We start from the raw sequence: 22,802 nt of genomic DNA, 5'->3' as shown, positions 1-22,802 counted from the left end.
TAGAAGAAAATAGTTTGCACTTGTGAAGGGTGAATGTAAAACTTGCGGGCTCCATCTATACCTGACTCAGGCCTCTGGATCTCACACCTATAAAAGCAGGTGGCATCAGGGGGAGGACAGCAGGCAGCATGTCCCAGATTCCTGACCTCACAGAGGAGGAAAGGACGTTCAGCCAGGAAAGGTGGCTGACGTAGGATGCCGAAGGAGACTGGGTAGCTTCTGAATCCAGCAGTTCTGAGGATTTGGAACGTCCAGGTACCATGAATTTCATTACACCAGGAAGTGTGTCTGAGGAGACGAGAACCAGGGAAGAGCCGAGTATTGGGTTTTAGTGAAATGGATGAGAAGCCCCTCCGCAGTTTCTAGCTACTTCAATATGGAATTCTAGTCACATAGTTTAGTTTTAAAAAATAAAAAACACGGCATCACTAATATTCAAAAAGATCTGATGTGTTTAAATCCAACCTGCTGCTTACACAACAGCCACTTGATATTCAGCAGAAAATGTTAAAAGTCACAGCAGGCAGCAAGAACTGGCCTCTGTGGTCAGCAGCCAGACAGAAGGGCCAGGAGAGAAATATCCCCCAGAGAATTCCAGAAGCTGCCATTATGCCAGTTCCAGAGAGTTTTCCTAATTCCCTGAGACCTGTTCCTTACTGCACCAGTAATTTTCACTGGAGGATGTGCTAATCTGAATATAATATTCACTGAAGGCTACAGGATGCTAATGGTTTGTTTTTCTGTGTGTGTTGAAGATTCACAGGACACCCAGGTGCCTACTTGAGGCTGATAAACAAGTGGAGACTAGAAGAGGTCTGTATTCTCCCATCATTCCTTGTTTCCTACAGACTTGCGTTGAACAGGCTTAGGGCAACTTTGTGCAGATTAGAAACCAGACAGCCTTTCTTCCTGTCCATTGATTCTTGAATTTCTGTGTTTGCTTACCTCGCAGTGCCACCCTAGTGGATGCCTTATTGATCTCTGTATGCAAATGGGTATTATAATGGTGCTAAAGCAGACCTGGAATAATTTCATGGAACTTGGCTACCCGTAAGTACCTTAGATATCTATACTTGAGAGGCAGCATGTCTCATTGGCTTTTCTAGGTGTGGCAAGTAAGATAAGCAATGCAGACTCAGCAGTTAAGCCCGTGTGTATACCTGGAGCTAAGTCTTCATGCTTAGATATTCAAAGACAAATCATGAAAATAATAAACATTGGCTCTTTTGGAAGATTTAGCACAAATCGCATAAACAAAAGTGAATATTCTTTAAGAAGTCTCTGTGGGCCCCTAAATAATTGGATAACTGCTTCCAAGCTGCTTTAAATGATGATGACACATTAACGAGGTCTCTACTCCCCAACCCCTGCAATAAATCAGAAATGGTAATTTCTTTAAACTTCCTTAAATTCAGACTGTACAGAAAAGGAACTTATGGAAAGAAGACCTAAAAAAATGATTCAAAAAAGAAACTGGAGTATTTCTAAGTAAGCATATCCTAACCAGTAAAAACATCATTACCTGATGATAACAGTTTATGATGGCAATGGGCAAAAACCTGCATCACCTTTGTAAGGATAACCTTGAATTTGGCTGTGTTTGCTCAGTTCTGGTCAGTTAAGTTTTAAAGGGACATAAATCAGCAGCACTTCTATTTCTGCTTTAATTCTACACCTGCAGGTTTCCATGTCAGCTCAAGGGTCTCCATAGAGAATTCCAGGTTTCAGGGAAGACCACTCAGCCAGAAAAATTAGCTGGAACTTGGTTCACTTCAAAAAGTCATCTCTTAGCTCCCCGTCAGAACCAATGCCAGTAATTTTCTCTTCTTAGATTTATTTTTAGAAAACTTCTTCCAAGTGTTGATGTTTTCTATAAAACTTTTAAAAAAATAAAGCATAAAATTTAAAAATTAGAAGCATTATATTCTCTTTTAAAGTATCATCCATAACTTATCAAAATGTCATAGACATCAAGGGAACTATATTTATCTTCTACTAATATGGACATAGAGCAAAATTGTGAAGTAGGCAGAATTGTCCTTGATACCCACCCCCTTATTTAGTTTATTTCACATTTGTTTTTGCTTTGGCATCGCTACTGTCAGATACCCCTCAGCTTTCTCCTTGCCCCCTACAGCACACAAACCTGACGCCCCTGCCCCGATTTCTTCAACCCTGTTCCATATCGTAAGATGCACTTCTGAACACTGCCAAGGATTAATGTACTAACCTCACCAGTGTGAGATGCATTTTATTGGGAATCAGAGCCTCTGTCAAAAACTCAACCCAAAAGCAGGCAGATCCAGTTGTGGACCTGCGGGCTTCTCTATGCCAGGAGAGGAGGAAACCTTTGTGGGTTTTCAGACCTTCTAGGGCCCTCGAGTCAGAGTATGCAGGTCAGCACCCCATGGTTAAGACTGCTCACGGGTCCTCAACTAAGCCAGCTAGGCCAAACCCTCTTCTCCTCAGAGGCCTGCGGGTTGCCTTTGTACTGGGGGATCAGGTTATCAATGTTCTCAGTCCTCTGCCCAACCCTCCGAGGCAACCCTGGACGAGAGACAGTTTCGTGAATGATTAAAATAAGTTCATCAATCATTCTGTTCACCTGCAAGTACAAATGCTTGAAGTGTAGCCTCCATTGTTATTTCCTTTCTAATCCAAGGCTTCATTTCCTTGGCAGCCTGTCCTAAATTTTTTAAACTATTGTTCTATAGTCTAACTCTATTTCTTATTACGTAAGTCTTACAAACAGCTATATACATATATATTTTTTTAATAAGTTGATCTCGTTGTGCAGGTTAATTCAGAATTGGTGGACTAGAAGGAAAGTGCGACAAGAACGTGGACCTGAAAGGAAACTAAGTTTCCCACAGTGGGAAAAGGACTACAACCTTCAGCCGATGAACGCCTACGGACTTTTTGACGAATACTTAGAAATGAGTATGAAAATAGCCTATTTCATCTGATTTTTAAAAATTGTATTGAAGTATAGTTAATTTACAATGTTGTGTTAATTTCTGCTGTACAGCAAAATGACTCAGTTATCATTCTTTTTCATATTCTTTTCCATTATGGTTTATCATAGGATATTGAATATGGTTCCCTGTGCTATCGAGTAGGACCTTGTTGTCTGTTTTATCCTATTAATGATAAATGTAAATTCTAGCTACCTTTAACTAGACATACACCATTATCATCGAGGCTAGCAGCATGGGGGGATTCTTGAGCTAAATGCAGAGGAAGGGTGTTCTTGCTTTAAGAAGCTTTATTGACAGAAATAGCGCCAAGTCACTTCACATTCTTCATGACATTGTGTCCTGTCCCTTGTAATACATGACCAGAAAAAAATGAGCTGAAAACTTGGTGAACCAAAGAAAAAGGAGTGATCACTCATGGTGTGATTGATTCATTCATTCAGCAGACATGTTTTGTTTTTTTTTTAATTGAAGTATAGTTAATTTACAATGTTGTGTTAGTTTCAGGTGTATGGCAAAGTGATTCAGTTATACATAAAAGAATATAAACATTCTTTTTCATATTCCTTTCTATTATAGTTTATTATAAGATATTTAATATAGTTCCCTGTGCTATACAGTAGGACCTTGTTGTTTATCTATTTTATATATAGTAGTTTGTATCCAGCAGACATCTTTTGAGCCATGTTATGTCCAGGCAGACATTATGTTTGGCACTAGAGATACAAGAAGGAATCAGGCACAGTCCCAGCTCTGAAAGAGTGCACAGTGGGGGAAAGTCAGAGATATAAAAGGTAAGTGCAATAAAGTGGCATAGATGCTGCAGTATGAGTCAGTAGGGGGTAGACTGGGGACAGCCATTTCTCTTGAGGGGGTGGCAGGAAGCTGGGAATGCTTAAGCTGTGCTACACTTATATTGAAGGAATCTGATTTCTCTATAATCAAATCAAAGCTATTTATTTTAGCATGTATCTGAGAGCATGAGCTTTAGAAACAGATTACCTGAGTTCAAATCCCAGCCCCTCACTTATTATTAACTGTGAAACCTTGGGCAATTACTTAATCTCTCTGTCTCACTTTCCTCTTCTCTATAATGGGGATAAAAATAGTAACCACTTCAGAGCACTTTTATGTGGATTAAATAAATTAACACATGGAGAGGGCTTGGAACAATGCCTGGCTCGTAGTATGTACTTGATATATGTTATCCATGTCATTATTATTATTTTTCTATTCTTCTTATCTTCCAGGGGAGAAAAGCTTAACAAAATCCCTTAGCAGATACACTGAGTGTGGATAGCTTTTCTCTTTTTTTCTAATTATGTTTAAGCTCTGTAACATTGGGGTGAAAGTGGGGGTAGGGATGGGCAAGATACATTACTTCTGAAAGAAGTTCTTTCTGGGCAAATCCGAAAATTAAAGCAGTAGTAGAGTTGATACTTAATGTTTCTTAGATTGCTTATGTCCTAAGTACCTACCAATGTTTTCAGAGTTTCAATTATAGAATGGCAGAATGATACAACTTGGAGAAGAAATCAATTTGGGCATTAATAATAACACTTAATAAAGGGAATTCATTAAGAGAACTAACCACTTGGAGGTCTCTTAATGGAATCTCCTCCCATAAAGAAGGAAATGAACAATAATGTTGGTATATAGAGTGCATGAAAAGAACTGGTAGTGCTCCAAATACTCCAGTATCTTTGCAGCAAGAAACAAATCTCAGAAGCAGTATTACAAGCAGACCAGTGAATCCTAACTGCTTGCTTCTATTCTTGTTGTTTTTGTTATTTTCTTAATGACTTTCCTGCTTTGTTATATTGTTTTAAATGTATTCACTGAAGTAGAATATATAGTGAGAAAAGCATATAAATCAAAAGTGTACAGATCAATAAATATTCACAAATTTATGCACAAATGTAACCAATCTATGTAGGTGAGGGGTTAACACACTACTGCCCTCAGACCCAAAGCCAGTCCACTGCCTGGCTTTGTAAATAACATTCTATTGGAACACAGCAATACCCATTTATTTACACATTATCTATAGTTACTTTTTTAATTTAATTTTTATTTTATATTACAGTTGATTTACAATGTTGTGTTAGTTTCGGGTGTACAGCAAAGTGGTTCAGTCATACATATACATATATCCATTCTTTTTCAGATTCTTTTCCCATATAGATTATTACAGAATACTGAGTAGAGTTCCCTGTGCTATACAGTAGGTCCTTGTTATCTATTTCATATATAGTACTGTGTATATGTGAATCCCAAACTCCTAATTTATCCCTCCTCCCCACCTTTCCCCTTTGGTAGCCATAAGTTTGTCTTTGAAGTCTGTGAGTCTCTTTCTGTTTAGGAAATAAGTTCATTTGTATCATCTTTTTAGATTCCACTTGTGATATCATATAGCCCTTGTCTTTCTCTGTCTGACTTATTTCACTAAGCACAATATTCTCTGGATCTATCATGTTGCTGCAGATGGCATTATTTCATTCTTTTTTATGGCCGAGTAATATTCCATTGTATATATGTACCACATCTTCTTTATCCATTCCTCTGTTGATGGATATTTAGGTTGCTTCCATGTCTTGGCCATTGTATATAGTGCTGCAGTGAACATTGGGGTGCATGTATCTTTTTGAATTATGGTTTTCTCCAGATATATGCCCAGGATTGCTGGATCATATGTAGTTCTATTTTTAGTTTTTTAAGGAACCTCCATACTGTTCTTCATAGTGGCTGTACCTATTTACATTCCCACCAACCATGTAGGAGGGTTCCCTTTTCTCCACACCCTCTCCAGCATTTATTGTTTGTAGACTATTTGATGACGGTCATTCTGACCGGTGTGAGGTGATTCCTCATTGTAGTTTTGATCTGCATTTCTCTAATAAATAGCGATGTTGAGAGTCTTTTCATGTGCCTGTTGGCCATCTGTATGTCTTCTTTGGAGAAATGTCTATTTAGATCTTCTGCCCATTTTTTGATTGGGTTTTTTTTTTGTTTTGATATTCAGTTCCATGAGCTATTTGTATATTTTGGCGACTAATCCCTTGTAGGTCACTTCGTTTGCAAATATTTTCTCCCATTAAGGGTTGTCTTTTCATTTTGTTTATGGTTTCCTGTGCTGTGCAAAAGCTTTTAAGTTTAATTAGCTCCCATTTGTTTATTTTTGTTTTTATTTTCATTACTCTAGGAAGTAGATCCAAAAAGATCTTGCTGCAATTTATGTCAAAGAGTGTTCTGCATATGTTTTCCTCTAAGAGGTTTATAGTACCTGGTCTTACATTTAGGTCTTTAATCCATTTTGAGTTTATTTTTGTTTATAGTGTTAGAAAATGTTCTAGTTTCATTCTTTTACATGTAGCTGTCCAGTTTTCCCAGCACCACTTATTGAAGAGACTGTCTTTTCTCCACTGTATATTCTTGCCTCCTTTGCCATAGATTAATTGACCATAGGTGCATGGGTTTATTCCTGGGCTTTCTATCCTGTTCCATTGATCTATATTTCTGTTTTTGTGCCAGTGCCACCCTCTTTTGATGACTGTAGCATTGTAGTATAGTCTGAAGTCAGGGAGCCTGAATCCTCCAGTTCCATTTTCTTTTCTCAGGATTGCTTTGGCTATTCAGGGTCTTTTGTGTTTCCATACAAATTTAAAATATTATTTTTGTTCTAGTTCTGTGAAAAATGCCATTGGTAATTTAATAAGGATTGAATTGAGTCTGTAGTTTGCCTTGGATAGTATAGTCATTTTGACAATATTGATTCTTTTAGTCCAAGAACATGGTATATCTTTCCATCTGTTTGTGTCATCTTCATTTTCTTTCATCAGCATCTTATAGTTTTCAGAGCACAGGTCTTTTACCTCCTTAGGTAGGTTTATTCCTAGGTATTTTATTCTTTTTGATGTGATGATAAATGGGATTGTTTCCTTAATTTCTCTTTCTGATCTTTCATTGTTAGTGTATAGAAATGCAACAGATTTCTGTGTATTAACTTTGTATCCTGCAACCTTACCAAATTCATTGATGAGCTCTAGTACTATTCTGGAAGCATCTTTAGGATTTTCTATGTATAGTATCATGTCATCTGCAAACAGTGATAGTTTTACTTCTTCTTTTCCAATTTGGATTCCTTTTATTTCTTTTTCTTCTCTGATTGATTGCCATTGTCTAGGACTTCCAAAACTATGTTGAATAAAAGTGAGAGTGGACATCCTTGTCTTGTTCCTGATCTTAGAGAAAATGCTTTCAGCTTTTCACTGTTGAGTATGATGTTAGCTGTGGGTTTGTCATATATGGCCTTTATAATATTGAGGTACGTTCCCTCTATGCCCACTTTTTGGAGAGTTTTTATCATAAATGGGTGTTGAATTTTGTCAAAAGCTTTTTCTGCATCTACTGAGATGATCATATGGTTTTTATTCTTCAATTTTTTGATGTGGTGTATCACACTGACTGCTTTGCTCAGACTTTAGGCAGATGGGTGCTGATGGGTGCTGTCTGCTGATGGGTGGGGCTGTGTGTGTTCCCACCCTGCTGGTTGTTTGGCCTGAGGCATCCCAGCACTGGAGCCTGCAGGCTCTTGGGTGGGGCCAGGTCTCAGTGCCAAAAAGCATCTGCCACCAGTGTCCTTTCCCCCCCCCAGTGAGCCACAGCTGACCCCTGCCTCCCCAGGAGACCCTCCAAGACCTGCAGGTAGGTCTGGCCCAGGCTCGTATGGAGTCACTGCTTTGCCCTGGGTCTTAGTGCACGTGAAACATTGTGTGCACCCTCCAAGAGTGGAGTCTCTGTTTCCCCCACTCCTGTGGAGCTCCTTCACTCAAGCCCTGCTGGCTTTCAAAGTCAAATGCTTTGAGGGCTCCTCCTCCTGATGCCAGACCCCTAGGCTGCGGACCTTGACATAGGGCTCAGAACTCTCACTCCTATGGGAGAACCCCTGCAATATAATTACTTTCCAGTTTGTGGGTCGCCCACCCAGCAGGTATGGGATTTGATTATATCATGAAAGTGCCCCTCCTACAGTCTTGTTGTGGCTTCTTCTTTGTCTTTGGGCGTAGAATATCTTTTTTCGTGGTATTGTGTCTTTTTTGTTGATGGTTGTTCAGCAGTTAGCTGTGATTTTGGTGTCTTCATGAGAGGAGGTGAGCTCAAGTCCTTCTATTCTGCCATCTCGTCTCCAGGCCTCTACATATTATCTGTAGTTACTTTTGCACTACAGCAGCAGAGCTGATTAGTTGTGACAGAGACTTTATGGCCCACAAAGCCTGGAATATTTACTATCTGGCTCTTTACAGAAAATGTTTGTCATCCTGTGAGCTACATCAAGAAATAGGATATTATCAGTATCAAAGAAGGCTCCCTTGTTTCCTCTCCCAGTTATAACACCCTCCCCAACCACTTTCCTGACTTCTAATTTTGCCTTTTTTTAAAAAATTTCTATAGAAATGGAATTATACATTTTCTTTTGTAAATGGCTTATTCCATTCAATATCGTATTTATAAGATTCTTCCATGTTGCTACAGGTAAAATTTCATTTTCATTTTTGTATAGTATTCGTAGAATGTGTACCTGAAGCAAAATTATTATGAAACAAGCGAGTTTGTCTTTGATACCCACCTCCATCTTTCCTTAGTCACATGTAGTTTTTTTTTCATTTCCAATCCCAGATACTTTCCATTCTATCTTTCTCCCCTCCCCCCACCAATCCCTCAATCCTTTCCCATATCATGAAATGGACTTCTGAGCACTGCTAAGGATTAATGAGCTAGATAGTTGCATTTTAATAAGAATCAAAGCCTCTGTCAAACTTGAGTCAAAAAAAAATAAAGAGGCAAACTTACTTGTGGATGTGCAGGCATCAGTGTGCCAGTGGATGAACTAGTTTGTGAGTCTTCAGATCTTCTAGACCCCTGAAAACAGGAATTCACCACTATTTACCCATCCATTCTACTGGTGATAGATTTGTGAGTTGTTTCTAGGTTTGGGTTCTTACAAACAATATTGCTATGAACATTTTGGTACATGTGTTTTGGTTAACATTTGTATGTATTTCTGTTGGGAATTTATGCAAGAGTGTAGTTACCAGTGGAGTGGCCATCATAATGTGTGCATTTGTGGATCTTCAGTAGACACCTGCAGTTTTCAAAACTCCAACTATCAATATAAGAGCTTCAGTTATTCCACATACTCACTAAAACTTGTTACTGTCAGTCTTTTTAAATTTTGGCCATTCTGGTTCATATGTAGTAGTACCTCATCATTGTTTTAATTTGAAATTTCATGGCAACTTAAAATGCTGAATACCTTTTCATATGCTTCTGGTCATTTGGGTATCCTCTTTCATAAATTCCCATTCAGGCCCATGATTCTGTTCTGTTTCTCTTTCTTAGTGATTTTAGAAGTTATTTATATATTCTGGATATGAATCATTTGTCAGCTGGACCTGGAATGTCTTTTGTAGGAAAGTTTCTAATTATAGATTTAATTTAGTTAATAGATATATGACTATTCAGATTTTCTATTTCTTCAAGTAACCATTTCAGTAGTCTGTGGTTTAGTTGTGTTTTTCAAGAAACTTATCTGTTTCATCTAAATTTTCACATTTAGTGGGATAAAGTTGTTTATAATACTCTTATTAACTTTTAATGTACATAAGGTCTGTAGTGTTCTCTTTTTCATTTATACTTTCATAGTTTGTGCTTTTCTCTTTTTTCCTTTAACAATCTGGCTAGAGGTTTATTAATTTTTCCATTTATTTCTGCTCTTATTTCCTGCCTTATTCTTTCTTTGGGCCTAATTTTCTCTTTTCCAAACATCTTCAGATGGAAGCTTAAATCACCGATTTTCTACTTTTCTTCTTTTTCTAATTTAGGCATTTAGAACTATGATTTTCTCTATGAATACTGCTTCACAGCTGTATCCTATAAGTTTTGATATGCTATATTTTCATCATCAAGGCATTTGCTAATTGCCATTATAGTTTATTTTTGACCTATGGGGTTTTTTTAGAAATGTGTTGCTTAATATCAAAATATTTGAGGATTTTCTAGCTATCCCTCTGTCATTGGCTTCTTACAGTTTTTTTTTTTTTTTCCTTGTAGTTGATTTCTAATCTCATAGCATTGTGGTCAGAAAAGATGCCTGATATGATTTCACTTTTCTTTAATTTACCAAGGCTTGCTTTATGGCCCAGCATGTGATCTATCCTGGAGAATGTTCCATGTACACTTAAAAAGAATGTGTATTCTGCTGCTTTCAGATGAAATGCTCTATAATTATCAATTAAGTCCATCTGGTCTAATATGTCATTTAAGGCCTGTGTTTCCTTATTGATTTTCTGTCTGGATGATCTGTCCATTGATGTAAGTGGGGTGTTAAAGTCCCCCACTGTTATTGTGTTACCGTCCATTTCTCCTTTTATGGCTGTTGGCATTTGCCTTATGCTCCTGTGTTGGGCACATGTATACAATTGTTATATCTTCTTCTTGGATTGATCCCTTGATCATTATGTAGTGTCCTTCTTTGTCTCTTATAGCAGTCTTTATTTTAAAGTCTAATTTGTCTGGTATGAGTATTGCTACTCCAGCATTCTTCTGATTAACATTTGCATGTAATACCTTTCTCCATCCTCTCAGTTTCAGTCTATATGTGTCCATAGATCTGAAATGGGTCTCTTGTAGACAGCATATATACGGGTCTTGTTTTTGTATCCAGCCAGCCAGTCTATGTCTTTTGTTTGGCACATTTAATCCATTTGCATTTAAGGTAGTTACCAATATGTATGTTCTTATTGCCATTTTGTTAATTGTTTTGGATTTGTTTTTGTAGGTCTTTTTTCTTCCCTTCCTCTTTTGTTTTCTTCTCTTGTGGTTTGACGACTGTCTTTAGTGTTGTGTTTGGAATGCTTTTTCTTTTTTGTGTATCTATTGAAGATTTTCAGTTTGCAGTTCCCATGAGGTTTTGATGTAGCAGTCTATATATATACAAGATTGTTTTAAGTTCCTGGTCTGTACATTTCAAATGCATTTCCAATATCCTGCATCTGTACACTCCTCTTCTCACAGTTGCTGGTTTTGATATCCTATTTGTATTTAGATGGTTTCCTACCTTTACTGTATGTTTACCTTTACTGGTGAGTGTTCCCATTTGTAATTTCCTTGTTTCTAGTTGTGGCCTTTTCTTTCCACCTAGAGAAATTCCTTTAGCATCTGTTGTAAAGCTGGGTTGGTGGTGCTGAATTCTCTTGGCTTTTGCTTGCCTGTAAAGCTTTTGAACGAGAGCCTTGCTGGGTAGAGTACTCTTGGTTGTAGGTTCTTCCCTTTCATCACTTTAAATATATCATGCCCCACTCCCTTCTGGCCTGCACAGTTTTTGCTGAGAAATCAGCTGATAACCTTATGGGGATTCCCTTGTATGTTATTTGTTGCTTTTCCCTTGTTGCCTTTAATATTTTCTCTTGGTCTGTAATTTTTGTCAGTTTCATTACTGTGTGTGTGTGTTCCTCCTTGGTTGTATCCTGTATGGGCCTCTCTGCACTTTCTGGACTTGGGTGACTGTTTCCTTTCCCCTGTTAGGAAGTTTCCAGCTATTATCTCTTCAAACATTTTCTCAGGCCCTTTTTCTCTCTTTTCCTTCTAGGACCCCTATTATGCGAACATTTGTGCATTCAATGTTGTCCCAGAGGTCTCTCTCTTAGACTGTCTTCATTTCTTTTCACTCATTTTTCTTTATTCTGCTCCATGGCAGTGATTTCCACCATTCTGTCTTCCTGCTCACTTATCCGTTCTTTTGCCTCATTTATTCTGCTGTTGATTCCTTCTAGTGTATTTTTCATTTCAGTTATTGTATTGTTCAACTCTGTTTGTTTGCTCTTAAAAGCCTCTAGCTCTTTGTTAAACATTTCTTGTATCTTCTCAGTCTATGCCTCCATTCTTTTTCTGAGGAGATCTTGGATCACATTTACTATCATTACTTTGAATTCTTTTTTGGGTACATTGCCTATCTATCTCCACTTCACTTAGTTGTTATTCTGGGGTTTTACCTTTTTCCTTCGTCTGAAACATATTTCTTTGCTGTCTCATTTTGTCTGACTTTCTGTGTTTGTGGTCTCCATTCTGCAGGCTGCAGGATTGTAATTCCTTTTTCCTGGTGGGTGAGGCTGGTCTAAGAGGCTTGTGCAGACTTCCTGGGGGGAGGGACTGGTTCCTGCCTACTAGTGGGTGGAGCTGGGTCTTGTCCCTCTGTTGGGCAGGGCCATGTCTAGGGGTGTGTTTAGAGGTGGCTGTGTGCTCAGGAAGACTTTAAGCAGCCTGTCTGCTGATGGGTGGGGCTGTGTTTCCGCCCTGTTGGTTGTTTGGCCTGAGGCATCACAGCACTGGAGCCTACTGGCTGTTGGGTGGTCACCAGGTCTTGGTGACAAAATGGCAGCCTCCAGCAGAGCTCATGCCAATGAATACTCCCTGTTACCTCCACCACCAGTGTCCTTGTCGCTACAGTGAGCCACAGCCACCCCCACCACCCCAGGAGACCCTCCAAGACCAGCAGGTAGGTCTGGCCCAGGTGCCTATGAAGTCACTGCTTTTTTTTCTGAGTCCCAGTGCACACAAGACCTTCTGTGCACCCTCCAAGAGTGGAGTTTCTATTTCCCCTGAGGAGTTCCTGCAATCTAGCCCCACTGGCCTTCAAAGCCAAATGCTCTGGGGGCTCCTCTTCCTGATGCCAGACCCCCAGACTGGGGAGCCTGACTTGGGGCTTATAACTCTTACTCCTGTGGGAGAACCTCTGTGATATAATTATTTTCCAATTTGTGGGTCACTCACCTGGCAGGTATGAAATTTGATTGTATCATGAATGCACCCCCTCCTACCATCTTGTTGTGGCTTCTTCTTTGTCTTTGGATGTAGAATATCTTTTTTCATAGGTTCCAGTCTTTTTTGTTGATGGTTGTTCAGCAGTTAGTTGTGATTTTGGTGGTTTCATGAGAGGAGGCAAGCTCAAGTTCTTCTACTCCAGCATCTTGTCTCCATCCAGCATCAAACTTTTTTTTCTTCTAATTCTACTGTGGTCAAAGGATACTCTGTGTTATTTTAGGCTATTAATATATGTTGAGATTTGCTTTATGCCCTGCATATTGACTATTTAGATAAGTGCTTCAAGTGTGTTTGTTTTGCAGTTGTTGAGTATAATGTTCTGTGTCTATCAATTGGCAAGGTTGTTTAATTGTGTTGTTCAAATCTTATACGTCCTATTAAACTTTGTCTATTTTATCTATTAGTTACTAAGAAAAGGGTGTTAAGTCCACAGTCAACCTTGGAATTTTATCTTATGCTCCTTCTAGTTCTGTCAACTTTTACTTTATATATTTTGAAACTGTGTTGTTATGTGCAAACAATTTAGGATTATTCTAGCTTACTGTTGAGTTGAAATTTTATCTTATTTAAAGCCATTCTTCATCTCTAATAATGTAATATTTTGAAGATGTGATGGGCAAGAGGCTAAGGAACTAACTGTAAAACCTCCCCAAGGACAAAACTGAGCCTCTCATGGTCTTTCAGGGCCAAGATAAAGGCCCACCACGTTCTCAGTCACAGCCAGAGAGGTGGACTGAGCTTTACAAATTTACTGTACCCCATTACCAGCCTGGCTTAACTCGTGACCACATTGAAGTGATCCTCTCCTTCTTTAGCTGCCTAAGAGCAACATGAGGAACCTTTTCTGCTGGAAAAGAACACTCAGAGCAGAGATTAATAACTTGTTCTTAAAGGGCTAGTAGTAAATACTTTAGACTTTGGGGGGCCAAGAGGCAAAATTGAGGCTATTATATTTTAAATGGTTGTATAAGTATTTATGTAACTACTTAAAATGTAAAAACCATTCTTAGCTCACAGGTGGGTTTAAAAAAAGAACAGAAACAAAGCAGAGAGCTCTTCAGATTTGGCCTTCAGGCTGTAGTTTGCTGACCCTTGATCTAGAGCTTCTATATGTCTGGCATACAATAAAAGTTACTAGGCTTATAACCTATTGAAAGAAGCAAAGTAACTATAAATTCTTAACTGGGGAAGGTGTCTGTTACTTCAAATGTGATATGGTCAAACACTGAAAAATCAAGGAAATACAGTGTTACGTAAAGAAAAATAATGTTGCACTAGAAGTGATAAAGAATTCAAAATAGATGTTATGAAGAAATTCATTGAGCTACAAGAAAAGATGGGAAGGCAATTCAGTGAACTCAGGAATAAAATTAATGAACAGAAGGAGTTCTTTACCAAAGAGATTGAAATTGTAAAAGAGACCAAACAAATTCTGGAGCTGAAGAATTCGATGAATGAGATGAAGAATGCAACAGAGATCACAGGTAATAAGACAGACCAGATGGAAGAAAGAATAAATGACTTGGAGTACAGGAATATAGAAATAATTCAGTCAGAAGAAGACAGAGAAATTAGATTTTTTAAAAATGAAGAAACCCTATGAGAACTATCAGATTCGATCAGAAAGACAAATCTAAGAATAATTGGTGTGCCAGAAGAAAAAGAGAGAGAGAAGAGGCAGAGAGTTTATTTAAAAAATATTAACTGGGAACTTCCCAAACCTGGAGAAGAAATGGGACATACAAGTCCACAAAGCTACCAGAACACCCTATTACCTCAATGCAAAAAGACCTTCTCCAAGCACATTAATGAAACCATCACACATTATAATGAATCTTAAAGGCAGCTAGGGGAAAAAACTAACCTTCAAAGGAACCCCAATTAGGCTGTCAGTGAACTTCTCAGCAGAAATTCTACAGTCCAGGAGAGAGTAGAATGGCATATTCGAAGTGCTGAAAGATAAAAATTGACAGCCAAGAATACTTTATCCAGCAAAGTTATCCTTCAGCTATGAAGGAGAAATAAAGGCTTTCCCAAACAAAAGCTAAGGGAGTTCACCACCATTAGACTTGCCTTGCAAGAAATGTTGAAAGAAGTCCTTCAAGCTGAGATGAAAAGACACTAATCAGTGACATAAAAACATATGAAAATATACAACAACGATAAAGGTGAAAAATAAACAATCACAAAATGGTAACTCTGTATTAGAATGGTATATTAACCACTTACCTATACTATAAAGGTTAAAGGAAAAGATCATTAAAAATAACTATAGCTACTATAATCTGTTAACAAATGCACAGCATAGAAAAAGGTAAATTGTGACATCAAAAATGTAAAAGGGTGGAGCCTTTGTAGGCAAATGAAGATAAGGTGCTATCAGCATAAAATGGACTATTTTATCTATGAGATGTTGTATGTAAGTTTATTGGTAACCTCAAAGCAAAAGTCTAGAGTTGATTCAACAAACATACAAAAGGGACAGACTGAGCATATCACCATGGAAAACCACCAACTTACAGGGGAAAAGGAACAATATAGATATAAAACAACCAGAAGGCAAAAGATAAGATGGCAGTAGTAAGTCATTACATATCAATAATCAATCTAAATGTAAATGTAAATGGATTGAACTCACCAATACAAAGGCACAGAGTGGCTGGATGAATTAAAAAAAACAAGACCCAACTCAGTTTCCCAAGGCAATAGAAATAGCAAAAATACACAAATGGGACCTATTCAAACTTATAAGCTTTTGCACAGCAAAGGAAACCATAAGCAAAACAAAAAGACAACTTACGGACTGGGAGAAAATATTTGCAAATGATGTGACCAACAAGGGCTTAATTTCCAAAATATACAAACAGCTTCTACAACTCAATAACAAAGAAACAATAACCCAATCGAAAAATGGGCAGAAGACCTAAATAGACATTTCACCAAAGAGGACATACAGATGGCCAAGAGGCACATGAAAAGATGCTCAACATCGCTAATTATTAGAGAAATGCAAATCAAAACTACAATGAGGTACCACCTCACACTGGTCAGAATGACCGTCATCAAATAGTCTACAAACAATAAATGCTGGAGAGGGTGTGGAGAAAAAGGAACCCTCCTTCTGTTGGTGGGAATGTAAATTGGTGCAGCCACTATGGAAGACAATATGGAAGTTCCTCAAAAAACTAGAGTTGCCATATGATCCAGCAATCCCACTCCTGGGCATAAAATGGGAAAAAATTATAATTCAAAAAGATACATGCACCCCCTATGTTCATAGCAGCACTATCCATAATATCCAAGACATGGAAACAACCTAAATGTCCACTGACAGATGACTGGATAAAGATGTGGTACATACATACAATGAAATACTACTCAGCCATAAAAAAAGAATGAAATAATACCATTTTCAGCAACACAGATGGACCCAGAGATTATCATACTAACTGAAGTAAGACAGAAAGAGAAAGACAAATACCATATGATATCATTTATATGTGGAATCCAAAATATGACACAAATGAACTTATCTACGAAACAGAAACAGACTTGTGGTTGCCAAGGGGTATGGGGTTGGGGGAGGGATGGATTGGGAGTTTGGGATTAGCAGATGCAAACTATTATATATAGAATCGATAAACAAGGTCCTACTGTATAGCACAGGGAACTATATTCAATATCCTGAGATAAACCATAATGGAAAAGAATATGAAAAAGAATGTATATATATGTATAACTGAATCACTTTGCTGTACAGCAGAAATTAACACAAACTGTAGACCAGTTATACTTCAATAAAATAAATTTTTGAAAAAAGACCCAACTATATGCTGCCTTTCGGAGACACATTTCAGCTCTAAAGACAAACATAAGCTCAAAGTCAAGGAATGGAAAAAGATATTTCAGGTAAGTGGAAACCAAAAGAAAGGGGAGGTACCCATACTTATATCAGACAAAATAGGCTTCAAGCCAAAAACAGTAAGAAAGAAAAGACAAATAAGTTCATTATATAATAATAAATGAGGTCAATACACCAAGAAGATATAACAATCATAAATATATTTGCCCCCAACTTCGGAGCACTTAAATATATTAAGCAAATACAGTTGACACTTAAATATATTAGGCAAAAATAGTTGACCCTTGAGCAACAGGTTCAAGCTGCACAGATTCACTTATATGCGGATATTTTTCAATAAATACATACTGCAGTACAACATAATCTGTGGTTGACTGAATCCATGGATGTGGAGCCATGTAAATAAAGGGCTGACTGTAAAGTTATATGTGGACTTTAACTGTGCAGATGGTTGGGGCCCTAACCTCCATGTTGTTCAAAGGTCAACTATATTAACAGATCTCAAGGGAGAAACAAACAACAATACAATAATAGTAGGGGACTTCAGTGTCCCACTGTGAGTGACAGATAAATAATCCACACAGAAAATTAACAAGCAAACATTGGAATTGAGGCATACTTTAAACCAAATGGACTAAACAGACATATACAGAACATTCCATCCAATAGCAACAGAATACACATTCTTCTCAAATGCACATAGAACATTCTCTAGGATAGATCATATGATAGGATACAAAATAAATCTTAGCAAATATAAGACGATTGAAATCATACTATGTTTTCTGACCACAGTGGTATGAAACTAGAAACCTACAACAAGAAGAAAGCTGTAAAACATAAAACCATGTGGAAACTAAACACATTTCTTTTTTTTTTTTTTTTTTTTAAACATCTTTATTGAAGTATAATTGCCCCACAATGGTGTGCTAGCTTCTGCTTTACAACAAAGTGAATCAGTTACACATACACATATGTTGCCATATCTCTTCCCTCTTGCATCTCCCTCCCTCCCACCCTCCCTATCCCACCCCTCTAGGTGGTCACAAAGCACCGAGCTGATCTCCCTGTGCTATGCGGCTGCTTCCCACTAGTTATCTATTTCACATTTGGTAGTGTATATATGTCCATGACACCCTCTCACCCTGTCACATCTCACCCCTCCCCCTCCCCATATCCTCAAGTCCATTCTCTAGTAGGTCTGTGTCTTTATTCCCATCTTGCCACTAGGTTCTTCATGACCTCTTTTTTTTTTTTTTTCCCTTAGATTCCATATATATGTGTTAGCATACTGTATTTGTTTTTCTCTTTCTGACTTACTTCACTCTGTATGACAGACTCTAACTCCATCCACCTCATTACAAACACCTCCATTTCATTTCTTTTTATGGCTGAGTAATATTCCATTGTATATATGTGCCACATCTTCTTTATCCATTCATCCGATGATGGACACCTAGGTTGCTTCCATGTCCTGGCTATTGTAAACAGAGCTGCAATGAATATTTTGGTACATGACTCTTTCTGAATTATGGTTTTCTCAGGGTATATGCCCAGTAGTGGGATTGCTGGGTCATATGGTAGTTCTATTTTTAGTTTTTTAAGGAACCTCCATACTGTTCTCCATAGTGGCTGTATCAATTTACATTCCCACCAACAGTGCAAGAGTGTTCCCTTTTCTCCACACCCTCTCCAGCATTTATTGTTTCTAGATTTTTTGATGATGGCCATTCTGACCGGTGTGAGATGATACCTCATTGTAGTTTTGATTTGCATTTCTCTAATGATTAATGATGTTGAGCATTCTTTCATGTGTCTGTTGGCAATCTGTATCTCTTCTTTGGAGAAATGTCTATTTAGGTCTCCTGCCCATTTTTGGATTGGGTTGTTTGTTTTTTTGTTATTGAGCTGCATGAGCTGCTTGTAAATCTTGGAGATTAATCCTTTGTCCGTTGCTTCATTTGCAAATATTTTCTCCCATTCTGAGGGTTGTCTTTTGGTCTTGTTTATGGTTTCCTTTGCTGTGCAAAAGCTTTTAAGTTTCATTAGGTCCCATTTGTTTATTTGTGTTTTTATTTCCATTTCTCTAGGACCTGGGTCAAAAAGGATCTTGCTGTGACTTATGTCATACAGTGTTCTGCCTATGTTTTCCTCTAAGAGTTTGATAGTGTCTGGCCTTACACTTAGGTCTTTAATCCATTTTGAGTTTATTTTTGTGTATGGTGTTAGGGAGTGTTCTAATTTCATACTTTTACATGTACCTGTCCAATTTTCCCAGCACCACTTATTGAAGAGGCTGTCTTTTCTCCACTGTATATGCTTGCCTCCTTTATCAAAGATAAGGTGACCATATGTGCGTGGGCTTATCTCTGGGCTTTCTATCCTGTTCCATTGATCTATATTTCTGTTTTTGTGCCAGTACCAAACTGTCTTGATTACTGTAGCTTTGTAATATAGTCTGAAGTCAGGGAGCCTGATTCCTCCAGCTCCATTTTTCGTTCTCAAGATTGCTTTGGCTATTCGGGGTCTTTTGTGTTTCCATACAAATTGTGAAATTTTTTGTTCTAGTTCTGTGAAAAATGCCAGTGGTAGTTTGATAGGGATTGCATTGAATCTGTAGATTGCTTTGGGTAGCAGAGTCATTTTCACAATGTTTATTCTTCCAATCCAAGAACATGGTATATCTCTCCATCTATTTGTATCATCTTTAATTTCTTTCATCAGTGTCCTATAATTTTCTGCATACAGGTCTTTTGTCTCCTTAGGTAGGTTTATTCCTAGGTATTTTATTCTTTTTGTTGCAATGGTAAACGGGAGTGTTTTCTTAATTTCACTTTCAGATTTTTCATCATTAGTATACAGGAATGCAAGAGATTTCTGTGCATTAATTTTGTATCCTGCTACTTTACCAAATTCATTGATTAGCTCTAGTAGTTTTCTGGTAGCATCTTTTGGATTCTCTATGTATAGTATCATGTCATCTGCAAACAGTGACAGCTTTACTTCTTCTTTTCCGATTTGGATTCCTTTTATTTCTTTTTCGTCTCTGATTGCTGTGGCTAACACTTCCAAAACTATGTTGAATAATAGTGGTGAGAGTGGGCAACCTTGTCTTGTTCCTGATCTTAGTGGAAATGGTTTCAGTTTTTCACCATTGAGGACAATGTTGGCTGTGGGTTTGTCATATACGGCCTTTATTATGTTGAGGAAAGTTCCCTCTATGCCTACTTTCTGCAGGACTTTTATCATAAATGGGTGTTGAATTTTGTCGAAAGCTTTCTCTGCATCTATTGAGATGATCATATGGTTTTTCTCCTTCAATTTGTTAATATGATGTATCACGTTGATTGATTTGCGTATATTGAAGAATCCTTGCATTCCTGGAATAAACCCCACTTGATCATGGTGTATGATCCTTTTAATGTGCTGTTGGATTCTGTTTGCTAGTATTTTGTTGAGGATTTTTGCATCTATGTTCATCAGTGATATTGGCCTGTAGTTTTCTTTCTTTGTGACATCTTTGCCTGGTTTTGGTATCAGGGTGATGGTGGCCTCGTAGAATGAGTTGGGGAGTGTTCCTCCCTCTGCAATATTTTGGAAGAGTTTGAGAAGGATAGGTGTTAGCTCTTCTCTAAATGTTTGATAGAATTCGCCTGTGAAGCCATCTGGTCCTGGGCTTTTGTGTGTTGGAAGATTTTTAATCACAGTTTCAATTTCAGTGCTTGTGATTGGTCTGTTCATATTTTCTATTTCTTCCTGGTTCAGTCTCGGCAGGTTGTGCATTTCTAAGAATCTGTCCATTTCTTCCAGGTTGTCCATTTTATTGGCATAGAGTTGCTTGTAGTAATCTCTTATGATCGTTTGTATTTCTGCAGTGTCAGTGGTTACTTCTCCTTTTTCATTTCTAATTCTATTAATTTGAGTCTTCTCCTTTTTTCTCTTGATGAGTCTGGCTAATGGTTTATCAATTTTGTTTATCTTCTCAAAGAACCAGCTTTTAGTTTCATTGATTTTTGCTATTGTTTCCTTCATTTCTTTTTCATTTATTTCTGATCTGATCTTTATGATTTCTTTCCTTCTGCTAGCTTTGGGGTTTTTTTGTTCTTCTTTCTCTAATTGCTTTAGGTGCAAGGTTAGGTTGTTTATTCGAGATGTTTCCTGTTTCTTGATGTAGGCTTGTATTGCTATAAACTTCCCTCTTAGAACTGCTTTTGCTGCATCCCATAGGTTTTGGATCGTCGTGTCTCCATTGTCATTTGTTTCTAGGTATTTTTTGATTTCCCCTTTGATTTCTTCAGTGATCACTTCGTTATTAAGTAGTGTATTGTGTAGCCTCCATGTGTTTGTATTTTTTACAGATCTTTTCCTGTAATTGATATCTAGTCTCATAGCGTTGTGGTCGGAAAAGATACTTGATACGATTTCAATTTTTTTAAATTTACCAAGGCTTGATTTGTGACCCAAGATATGATCTATCCTGGAGAATGTTCCATGAGCACTTGAGAAAAATGTGTATTCTGTTGTTTTTGGGTGGAATGTCCTATAAATATCAATTAAGTCCATCTTGTTTAATGTATCATTTAAAGCTTGTGTTTCCTTATTTATTTTCATTTTGGATGATCTGTCCATTGGTGAAAGTGGGGTGTTAAAGTCCCCTACTATGATTGTGTTACTGTCGATTTCCCCTTTTATGGCTGTTAGTATTTGCCTTATGTATTGAGGTGCTCCTATGTTGGGTGCATAAATATTTACAATTGTTATACCTTCCTCTTGGATCGATCCCTTGATCATTATATAGTGTCCGTCTTTGTCTCTTGTAATTGTCTTTATTTTAAAGTCTATTTTGTCTGATATGAGAATTGCTACTCCAGCTTTCTTTTGATTCCCATTTGCATGGAATATCTTTTTCCATCCCCTCACTTTCAGTCTGTATGTGTCTCTAGGTCTGAAGTGGGTCTCTTGTAGACAGCATATATATGGGTCTTGTTTTTGTATCCATTCAGCCAGTCTGTGTCTTTTGGTGGGAGCATTTAATCCATTTACATTTAAGGTAATTATCGATATGTATGTTCCTATTCCCATTTTCTTAAATGTTTTGGGTTTGTTATTGTAGGTGTTTTCCTTCTCTTGTGTTTCTTGCCTAGAGAAGTTCCTTTAGCATTTGTTGTAAAGCTGGTTTGGTAGTGCTGAACTCTCTCAGCTTTTGCTTGTCTGTAAAGGTTTTAATTTCTCCATCAAATCTGAATGAGATCCTTGCTGGGTAGAGTAATCTTGGTTGTAGGTTTTTCTCCTTCATCACTTTAAGTATATCCTGCCACTCCCTTCTGGCTTGCAGCGTTTCTGCTGAAAGATCAGCTGTTAACCTTATGGGGATGCCCTTGTGTGTTATCTGTTGTTTTTCCCTTGCTGCTTTTAATATGTTTTCTTTATATTTAATTTTTGATAGTTTGATTAATATGTGTCTTGGTGTGTTTCTCCTTGGATTTATCCTGTATGGGACTCTCTGTGCTTCCAGGACTTGATTAACTATTTCCTTTCCCATATTAGGGAAGTTTTCAACTATAATCTCTTCAAATATTTTCTCAGTCCCTTTCTTTTTCTCTTCTTCTTCTGGGACCCCTATAATTCGAATGTTGGTGCGTTTAATGTTGTCCCAGAGGTCTCTGAGACTGTCCTCAGTTCTTTTCATTCTTTTTTCTTTATTCTGGTCTGCAGTAGTTATTTCCACCATTTTATCTTCCAGGTCACTTATCCGTTCTTCTGCCTCAGTTATTCTGCTATTGATCCCATCTAGAGTATTTTTAATTTCATTTATTGTGCTTGTCATCGTTGCTTGGTTCCTCTTTAGTTCGTCTATGTCCTTGTTAAATGTTTCTTGCATTTTGTCTATTCTATTTCCAAGACTTTGGATCATCCTTACTATCATTATTCTGAATTCTTTTTCAGGTAGACTACCTATTTCCTCTTCATTTGTTAGGTCTGGTGTGTTTTGACCCTGCTCCTTCATCTGCTGTGTGTTTTTCTGTCTTCTCATTTTGCTTATCTTACTGTGTTTGGGGTCTCCTTTTCACAGGCTGCAGGTTCGT

The 22,802-nt window shown here is 37.7% G+C and overlaps 1 protein-coding gene across 1 annotated transcript in view; it reads left to right on the top strand.

Annotated features, from left to right (window-relative positions):
- ANO4 (anoctamin 4) overlaps positions 1-22,802 on the top strand; it is a 470,138-nt gene that overhangs the window by 410,869 nt on the left and 36,467 nt on the right. The window contains exons 22-24 of the mRNA XM_061204482.1: positions 756-813; positions 953-1,050; positions 2,798-2,940. Of these exons, the coding sequence (XP_061060465.1) occupies positions 756-813; positions 953-1,050; positions 2,798-2,940 (299 nt within the window). The remainder of the gene's footprint in view (positions 1-755; positions 814-952; positions 1,051-2,797; positions 2,941-22,802) is intronic.

Source organism: Eubalaena glacialis, chromosome 11 (assembly GCF_028564815.1).
Source record: "Eubalaena glacialis isolate mEubGla1 chromosome 11, mEubGla1.1.hap2.+ XY, whole genome shotgun sequence".
In the NCBI taxonomy this organism is placed as follows: Eukaryota; Metazoa; Chordata; class Mammalia; order Artiodactyla; family Balaenidae; genus Eubalaena; species Eubalaena glacialis.
The sequence above is the reverse complement of the archived record's forward strand: the minus strand, read 5'-3'. Positions and strand labels throughout refer to the sequence as shown.